This window comes from Miscanthus floridulus, chromosome 16, assembly GCF_019320115.1.
Source record: "Miscanthus floridulus cultivar M001 chromosome 16, ASM1932011v1, whole genome shotgun sequence".
Classification (NCBI taxonomy): Eukaryota; Viridiplantae; Streptophyta; class Magnoliopsida; order Poales; family Poaceae; genus Miscanthus; species Miscanthus floridulus.
Genome location: NC_089595.1, coordinates 612363 through 622091, shown reverse-complemented (window position 1 = coordinate 622091; position 9729 = coordinate 612363). Strand labels below are relative to the sequence as shown.

At 43.6% G+C, this 9729-nt stretch overlaps 2 protein-coding genes across 2 annotated transcripts; both read left to right on the top strand.

Moving 5' to 3' along the window:
• Positions 1-2176: 2176 nt before the first annotated feature.
• Positions 2177-2995, top strand: LOC136513572 (uncharacterized). The gene has a single exon (XM_066507546.1). It carries the CDS (start codon positions 2177-2179, stop codon positions 2993-2995), a length of 819 nt encoding a protein of 272 aa, XP_066363643.1.
• Positions 2996-3571: 576 nt separating this feature from the next.
• LOC136513570 (uncharacterized) lies at positions 3572-4570 on the top strand. The gene has a single exon (XM_066507545.1). It carries the CDS (start codon positions 3572-3574, stop codon positions 4568-4570), a length of 999 nt encoding a protein of 332 aa, XP_066363642.1.
• Positions 4571-9729: the final 5159 nt, after the last annotated feature.

Sequence of the window (9729 nt, the reverse complement as noted above, 5' to 3'; positions counted from 1 at the left end):
TGGATGATGAAAGTTACGCTTCAATGAATAATAGTCATTTTTGGTCACTGAATTGTATCATTTTACCTCCAGTTTGAATTAATAGCACTCTGTAGGACTTGGTTAATTGCATTCTGTTTGAATGCATTTTATTTTATTTTGGCATTCAAAAATTCAGTCATCAACGCTTTGGTCTTGTCAATGCAAATGTCTGAATTCCTACACTAAATGGAACATCTAGATGATGTGCTTGAGAAGATCCTCCCTGTTCGATATCAAATATAGTAATACAAACTGAATACAAGGTCATTGCAGACAATGACCTGCTTATCCTTTTCTGCTAAGAAAAAAGAGCTTATCCATTTCAGGCTGTGTCATACAAACATTCAGAAATCAACGCTTTGCTATTGTCAACACAGATGTATTCAGGCACTCTGTTCATTTTGCATCTCATATAACCCGCTTGTATTCTAGAGAACCATATATCTTTCAAATAAAAAAGCACAGTGTACATATTACAATTGGGGCCTGAGTTTACCACTACAATCACTACAAGCTCTCAGGTTGCAAAGAAAGGTTACAGTCATGAAACTACATTCCAATACAACCATATGCATAAGATTTTTATACAATTCCAGCTCCAATCCTTCTCCAGTTTTGACTGGGCAGAGGACGCCGACTTGATCACCGCGAACATGTATGTCCATAGTTTCAGTTGGTGTTTCAACAAATTGAGCCGTATTGATGAGATGCACCTTTCTAGTTCAGATAGGATAGCTTCCTGACTCCCTAGAAACAAAATGGAAAGTTCAGGCTGCTGCATCAAACAACGGCACGGTGATTAAAAAATTGGCAAAATGAATGTGACTTAGGACAACAGAATCGAAGCCTTTACATGTCAAACACCAATAGCGTGGGCACCATCGGTCTGCTCGTAACATTCATCAGCACCATGGTCCATTCCGATGCGACTGCGGATCTGCGGCAAGCTCATGGAGGACCTGACCTACCTCATGTGGCTGGACGCCCGGGGTCCCAGCTTGTCGCAGAGTTCGCCGTGGGCCGGGGCCTGGAACCAATGTACGCGAAGCCAACGACGGCGATGATCGAGAGGGGCAGTGGCGGCGCTAGGGGATGGGGGAAGTGGATGCGGATGAAAGAGCACGCGATGGGGATGAGCCTGGGCTGGTTTGAGTGAGCCGGAGCCGCACGGCCTAATCGCCTGGGAGCCGATGCGCTGGGCGTCGAAGCCGTTCCTCGCTTGGCCGTGCGATCAAATTTCGGGACGCGTGGTTTCCATCGGCGCGGAGTCTGCACCGAGCGCGTCTGCAGCCAGACTGCATCGAATTTTTCTCTGCATGTTGGCGTGTTGCTTGCCCTGCTCACGCTGAGCCATGCAAATATGAATGCGAATGTTAGAAATGCCACACTGCTTTTCTTCCGAGGGAAAAAGGCCTCCGCGAAAATAAAAAAAAGGATAATAACAACATCTCAAACTAATAAAAAAATGGCTACAGCTAGAGAGGGCCACAGAACAGGCGCTAAGAGCAACAACTCACATACGTTCTCAAATCGATTTATAAAACAAAGGTCATCAAGACAATGTTCCAATACAACATGATTCGTGGACAAATTCAACACTGCAAGAGCTCTTACCTGATAGAATGATATGTTCACTTTTATTTCATATTGTCCTTTTTTCTGTATATGTTGTAAAATTTTAGTTCCGACAGGAGTCAAAGCAACATATTGACTTTGTAGCAATTGGGAATTAGATAAAGGATTTTCCTCAAAAAAAGAATTAGATAAAGGTAATGCAGCATCTGAATTAGCCCATGTTTTTCTAAAACCGTCATTATTTCTTTTCTATACCCAATTGAGATAAGCTTCTACAATTTTAGCAGTAGTTATAGGTATGGAGGTTTTTTTCTCGGGCCTAGGGCGACCTGGGCGACTCGAGTCTACGTCGCCGGCGAACGGTGATTTCGGTCGGATCTTGCACACTCTCTCGCTGTTCCTCTCCCTTGTCCTGATCCCCCTGTCGTGTTTGTTTCCTGATCCAAACCTTCCTCTTGTTTGGATCCCAGAACACCATAATTGTGTATTGCACCCGGTGTCCACCTCCAAGCAAAAACAATAACTGCTAGCCCCTTTTGATCCGACGCGATCACGGCTTGGTCGGACCGGCTGGTGATCCATGGAGAAGGTGGAGAGGTTGTTGAAGGATCTGCAACTTTCGGAGGCAGAGAAGAAATCGGTCCGCATTGGATCGGGGTCGGAGTTGAAGGGCAAAACGGATGTTGCACTATTGAAGGCGTTTGGCAAGCTCCTCTTAGAAAGGAACATCCGTCCTGAAGTGATCGAACAAGCTTTGGGTTGGATCTGGTGTCCTGTACGTGGGATTGAATGTAAGGACCTAGGCGACAATTTCTTCTTGCTCACCTTTGGTCAGGCGGCGGGGAAGAGGAAAGCAATGGAGGAGGGGCCATGGACGGTGTCGAAGGAGCTTATGGTGGTAGCAGATTTTGATGGCTCTAAAACCCTCGATGAGATAGATTTCTCTTTCATCCCGATTTGGGTGAGGGTTGTGAATTTGCCAATGGGTTTGATGAACAAATCGACTGCTAGAGTGATTGGCGATGAGGTGGGGGAGTATATGGAGATGGAGGCAGATGGGGAGGCTGATGGTATAGTTGCGGCTCGTTTTCTTAGGCTGAAAGTGAGACTGGACATTCGCAAACCTTTGATGAGGGGAGTCACGATCTCGCTGGAAGAGGGGGTGGAGGATCGGTGGTGCCCACTGTCGTATGAGTTCCTTCCTGAGTTTTGTTATTGTTGTGGTATTATTGGGCACACTGACAAAGTGTGCAAGAAGAAAAAGGGAAAGGATGACGTGATGCCTTTCAATAGAGAACTCAGGTTTATCCCTCCAAAGAAGCGTGGTGGTAATGATGGAGGGCGAGGGGGTGATGGCAGGAATTTCTTTTTGAGTGGTACTAGGAGAGATGGTCGCTAGGGAGGTGGTGTGGGCTCAGGCAGTAGGAGTACCGAGGGGCGTTCTAGGAGTGACGCTCCATCTTGGCACAGATCTCCGGAACGCACGCAGGGGACAAAGGCAGTTGGGGGTGAGGAGGAAGAAGGGATCGGTCCTTTGAAGATCACTGATGGAACTGTGGCTCCAGCTCTAAGTGATCTGGTGCCGTGGTAGAAGCTATTTATGGAGGTGGATGCAAGTGTCAAGGAGCAGGAAATGGGCGTTCGGGTGGAAGGTGTTGGGGGTGAAGGAAATAGTGCCCTACTTCCCATGCACATAGATAAGGAGAAGTTGGATAGTGACGTGCTCAAGGGGACTAAGTCGCCCAAAAATAAAAAAGACTCCGGGCAAATACAAGAGGAAGCCTCGGGGGAAAAGAGAAGGATCCAATTCTGATCTTGTACCTGAGGAGCCGAAGAAGCGTGGTGGGGCGCTGATGGATCTTGATGATGAGCATGATTTAAGGGTGAAGAAATCCAAGTTACAGAGTGGTGTAGGTGCATCCGTGGAAGCCGAACTTGTGAAAGCGGGACTGTTGGAACAGTCCCGTGGAGCCCAATGAAGCTCATCACGTGGAACTACCGGGGGTTGGGGAACGGCCCGGTAGTTCATGGCCTTCTGAATATTCAGAAGGAGGAGGACCCCGACATTCTATTTTTGTCGGAGACAAAGATGGAGGAAAATAAAGTCAAAGTCTTTCGGTGGAAATTGGGGATGATGAATTGCTTCACAAAAGATTGCGATGGGAGGAGTGGTGGTCTCGCACTCTTTTGGAAGAATGGGGTTGATTTGCATGTTCGAGCGGTCTCAAGGTTGTACATAGATGTGGATGTGACGGAGAATGATGGTTTCATCTGGTGGTTCACGGGCTTCTATGGTGAACCAAGTTCAGGTAAAAAGGATTTGTCTTGGCGTGCATTGCGTATCCTGAATGCGGCAAGAGGGAGGCCATGGATTCGCATGGGTGATTTTAATGAAATACTCCTAAGCTGTGAGAAGGATGGTGGGGTGCCTCGGCCCCAAGTGTGCATGGACAAATTCAAGGAAGCGTTGGATGACTGTGGCCTTCATGATCTAGGCTTCGAAGGTGATGTGTTTACTTGGTGGAATAACAGTCATACTTCTGAACATTACATTCACGAGCATTTGTATAGGGCTGTTGCGGATGGTGAATGGAGGGAGCGATTCCTAGGTTACAGGGTGATAAATGGAGATCAACGCCATTCTGATCATAGGCCCGTCATTGTGAATAAGGAGGACTTGTATGGGGGAGAAAATACTCACCTGAGGGCTACTTTTTGTTTTGAGGCGGGCTGGGTTGAAGAAGAACAATGTGGGGTGATTATCGAGAATGCTTGGAAACTTGCTACTCAAGTGAGAGGAGAGAAAGTGGAAAATGCGGTGAAGGGGGTTGCTAGTGATTTGTGGGATTGGAGTAAGAATATTTTGGGTGATCTTGAGAGGAGAATCAAATTTGCTCGTAAGAAGTTAGAGTTGTGCAGGAGAATGCTGATTAGTGCACATACAGTGGGAGAGAGAGCAGATTTTAAAGTATAAATTGGAGAGGCTTGAGGAGCAAAGAAATTTGTATTGGAAGCAAAGAGCACATGCTCATTGGCTAGATAATGGTGATTGAAATACAAAATTCTTTCACCAATTTGCTTCTGAAAGAAAGAGGAGGAGTCGTATTTGTAAATTAGTGATGGAGGATGGATCAGTAGTGGAGCAGGAGGGGGAGAAGCAAATCATTATTACTAATTATTATAAAAGTTTGTTTCATGCCAATGCAGGGGGGAGCACTGATGAATTATTGCAATATGTGCAGCCCAAAGTGACCCAGGAGATGAACATGTCTTTGATCAAATAATTCACAGCTGATGAAATTAAAAGGGCTTTGGACAGCATCGGCGATCTATTTTACAAGAAATATTGGAATATTTGCGGTGATGATGTGATCAAAGAAGTCAAGCACTTTTTAGATGGAGGTGAAATGCCTAGCTAGTGGAATGAAATGGTGGTGGTTTTGATTCCAAAAGTGTCGAGACCTGAGAGACTCAAAGATCTTCGCCCTATTAGTCTATGTATTGTGATCTACAAGATAACCTCGAAGCTTTTGGCAAATCGCCTGAAATTGATCCTCCCTGATATTATTGCTCCAAACCAAAGCGCATTTGTCCCTGGGAGATTGATTATGGACAATGTATTAATAGTCTATGAAATGTCACACTATATGCAGAATAAAAGAAGAGGGGTTGTGGGCTATGCAGCTCTGAAGCTTGATATGAGCAAGGCCTACGGCCGTGTTGAATGGAGCTTTTTACAAAAGATGATGGACAAGCTAGGATTCAATGAAAGATGGTCCAAACTGATTATGCAGTGCATATCAACTGTGTCATATCGGATCAAAGTGAATGGGGAACTTACAGATGAAATAATCCCTTCATGGGGGTTACGTCAAGGAGACCCACTTTCTCTCTATGATCTCTTTTTGTTATGTGCTGAAGGCTTTTCTACCTTGCTAAATGTTGCAGAAAGTAATGGTGTTTTGGAGGGAGTGTCTATTTGCAACAATGCACCGAGCATCACTCATCTTTTGTTCGCTAATGATTCATTGCTTCTCTTGAAAGTTAATGATGAGAGTGCAAATCATTTGCGGCATGTGCTACAACTTTATGAGGAGTGTTTAGGGCAAACCATCAACAAGGATAAATCATCGATTATGTTTAGCAAAAACACTGAAACTGCAGCAAAAGAAAGTTTCATGGAAATTCTTGACATATCCACCGAAGCTAGCTGTGAGCGCTATCTTGGCTTGCCGGTTTATGTTGGCGGCTCCAAGAGGAAAACTTTTGAGTATCTCAAGGATCGAGTGTGGAAAACGATCCAAGGCTAGAAGGAGAAGCTCCTCTCCAAAGCTGGCAAGGAAATATTGATCAAAGCCATTGCACAAGCAATTCCAACTTATGCTATGTCATGCTTTGATCTCACCAATATGTTGTGTGATGACATTAGCAAAATGATTAACAGGTTTTGGCGGGCTCATCAAGATAAAGAGAATAAAATTCATTGGCTCTCCTGGGACACACTATGTAGTCGAAGGGATAAGGGGGGTCTGGGTTATCGTGATCTCCATCTCTTCAACTTGGCAATGCTGGCTAGGCAAGCTTGGAGGATAGTAATGAACCTAGATTCACTATGTGCAAGGTTGTTGATGGCCAAATATTGCCCAGATGGTGACCTTATGAAGCATTGTACGTGGGATTCAAGCGCTGAAAGAAGGCATCATATGGCGTGTGGGCAATGGAGAATCGATCAAAATATGGGAAGACCCATGGATTCCGGGGGGAACAACATGCCGACCAATTACTCCTAAAGGTGCAGTAATTCTCTCAAAAGTTTCGGAGCTCATTGATCCAAGTACGGGCTCGTGGGATGTCCAGCTGTTGATGGATATTTTTTAGGAGGATGACATGAAGGATATCATGGCGATACCGGTGAGATCTGGACATGAAGATTTTGTTGCATGGCATTATGATGCAAAAGGACTATTTTCAGTGAAGTCAGCCTACCATGTCCTTGATGATAAGAAGGAATTCTCGGCAGTTCTCCAGCGTGGCGAATCATCCGGATCAAGAGAAGTGACCTCGGGACAATTCAAGTGGAAAAAAAATCTGGAAGCTACCAGTTCAACCAAAAGTTAGGCAATTTGTTTGGAGACTAGTGCATAATAGTCTGCCGATGAAGAAGAATATTTAGAGAAGGTTGGGTCCGATTGACACTCTATGCCCAGTTTGCAAACGTTTTGACGAAGACAGGGGACATTGTTTTCTCAAATGCAAATCTATGCAAAGATGCTGGCTAGATTGGAGCCTTAGTTATCTCAGGGAGGAATTAATTGAGTTACGATCGTCACGTGAAGTGGTAATCAATATCCTTTCCCTGGAGGAAGAGACATGCATAATGGTGCTAAACCTGCTCTGGAAGTGGTGGAGTGCACGCAACGCAGTCAATGCGGGAGAAAAGCTGCTGGCAAATTCTGAAATCATATATGCAGTTCGGCAACTAACAGAGGAGTGGAAGCAAAAGAACGAGCCGAGTTCAGTGACTGTAGCATCAAGGAGACACCGCTGGACACCGCCACCACAAGATTTCCTGAAAATAAACGTGGATGGAGCTTTTAATCATGCAACGAAGTTGGGGGCTTGGGGCTTTGTGGTGCGTGATGCCGCTGGAGAGGCAGTCCTGGCAGGTGCTGGTAAGGCTGCAAACATATATGATGCTCTGATGGCTGAAACTACTGCTTACTGGATGGCAATCGATACTGCAGCTTCTGTTGGCATTTCAAAACTGCAAATAGAGACTGATTCCCTGCTACTTCAAAGAGGCGTGCTCACTGATGAGATGGACCAAGCGCGAGCTGGTGTTATTTTTCAAGACATCCGTAGAGTGATTAGAGATCACTTTTTATGTTTTGAATGTTTATATGTTCCTCTTCTTTGTAACTCGTCTGCGCACAAGATAGCCGCTTTAGGCATGTGTTGGGATGTAGAGATGTCGGAGGTCTGGGAGTATCCGGTCCCAAACTTTGTACAAAACTTGGTGGCCCACGATCTTGTTGAGCTTTCTGTTAATTAAAGGCCTAATGAGGCGAGGTTTCCAAAAAAAGAGAGTAAATTTTCTACCATTGTATTTGAACGAGTATTCATTAGCAATCTCATTGTATTTGAAGAGACATTGGATCACTTGTTCTTTGAATGCACTTTTAGTGCTTGGTGGTGGCGCCTAGTTGGAATTATCTAGGATATTTCTTTGCCTATCATGGAGAGATTAGAAGTTGCTAGGGCTCAGTTCGGTTTGCCCATCTTCGTGGAGATTGTTATCTTAACAGCTTGGTGTATTTGGACAATGCGTAACAGTATCATCTTTGATGGCGCCGCTGCATCTTTGGGCAGATGGAAGCGTAGCCTTCAGAAGGAGCTTTTTTCTTTATGTTCTTAAGCGCAAGCCTTCAAAAAACCCTCTTCTTCAAGCTTGGCTTGCTCAGTTTAGTTTTTTATAGTTCTTTTCCTTTTTATACAGACTTAAATCTATAAAATGAGTTCAGTAGGGGATTCTCCTCCTGTTTCTTTAAAAAAATGGTGTACCTAGCAACAAAAGCATGCTTGCATATAGGTATTATGTCAAAATCTGTACTATATATCTTTATAAGTACCAATTGAAATCCATGCGTGCAATTTTATTAACCTTTGTCTTATTAATTTTTCCATTGGATGTTGTACAAACCTGGGTGTGTCTGTGTGGTCAAGCCAATATTCTCGACTTCACTGCTTGCAAGGTTGTTGTAACTCTTGCTATCAATGATGATTGTACAATGTCACTCCATCACAACAAAGAAAATCCGGAATAAATTGCAGAATTGATTTTGCTCTGCCTTCTCCATTTGAACGCAGCACTTGCAAGTCTGTACAAAAGGTTAGTCGCAGGAGAAAGGACGGCAAGGAGGTGCCCCTTTAAATAATCACCATTTTTAGTAAAAATATGACATTGAGAACCAAACTATTTGGCAAAAACATCATTGACCCCCTTTGCAATGGCTTCATCCACCCTTGTAAACATCTGGTCCATGTAGCCCTATATAGGTCGCTCACAAGAACAAACTCATGGTTCAACATTGTTAGCAAGACGATAGAAAAAGAAAACACAAAGGATTTTCCCTATCAACTACTATGTAGACAGTGGGCACACACTCTCACATGTCTATTAAGATCTTATATGGTTGTTGCCAAAGAAAAACCATGGATCACACAACCGATGGCTGGTTCATGATACCTGTGAGGGTGTGCTAGGTCAAAACTATCTGAGTAGAATTATATATTTTGAGCTTGGGAGGCACAACATGGTAGCATGGAGTAGCAATAGCTCAATTTATAAATTGTAAGGCTAAAAGTAGTCCCAAGATAGTTTATATCGCATGCCTAAACTCGGCTGGACCTAGTTTAACCAAGCAACAATACAACTCAGCACGAGAACTAAGAGGATGCAAGCACTTCTGAATTTTAGTATCAGTTGCCCCTATAGTTCAAGATGTACTCAAACTTGATATATATGGATTGTGCCTCCAACTTCAATTGAATCCCCGCATTGGTCTTCTCTGCCCCCATGCCTCTCTCCATGAACTTCTTTTTACCTCTCCATCATTCTTAAGAATAATATCATTAGATAGCAATTTATGATCATAATAATGAAAAATAATATTTAGGAACAAGCTCAAACGAAGATTTAATTGTCGTGCTTGAACTCTTGTAATTAGCCCTTCTTGAGGAGTGATGTGTGTATACAAAGAAATGGTATCCCTATCAACCAGCCTGAGCCCCACCTTGTTTTCTCACCCCCTTGATGGTTGGATAGGATCTGGTGAGGACCTAATTTTTATTTCCTTAGAACTTTAAGGGAAATCTTAGAAAACTTTCCTCTACCCAAAGTATCATATATCTTCTCTTATCAGTTATCCTTGACATATTTGATTCGTTGCTAGTCTATTTTATATTTATTGTAAAAATCGATAACTTGGAATACTCTTGGGTGAAGTTACATCAATATCCATGAGTTTGTAGCATTATTCTATTAGTTGAACATGTTCAATGAGCGAAGTCAGACACTGTTTGTGGGATGGTCTAGGCAGTCCATCCTCTATTTTTTAGTTGAAAAATAATTAG

Coding starts and splice junctions, on each gene's coding strand:
- LOC136513572 (XM_066507546.1), top strand. CDS start 2,177: ATGGAGAAGGTGGAGAGGTTGTTGAAGGATCTGCAACTTTCGGAGGCA.
- LOC136513570 (XM_066507545.1), top strand. CDS start 3,572: ATGAAGCTCATCACGTGGAACTACCGGGGGTTGGGGAACGGCCCGGTA.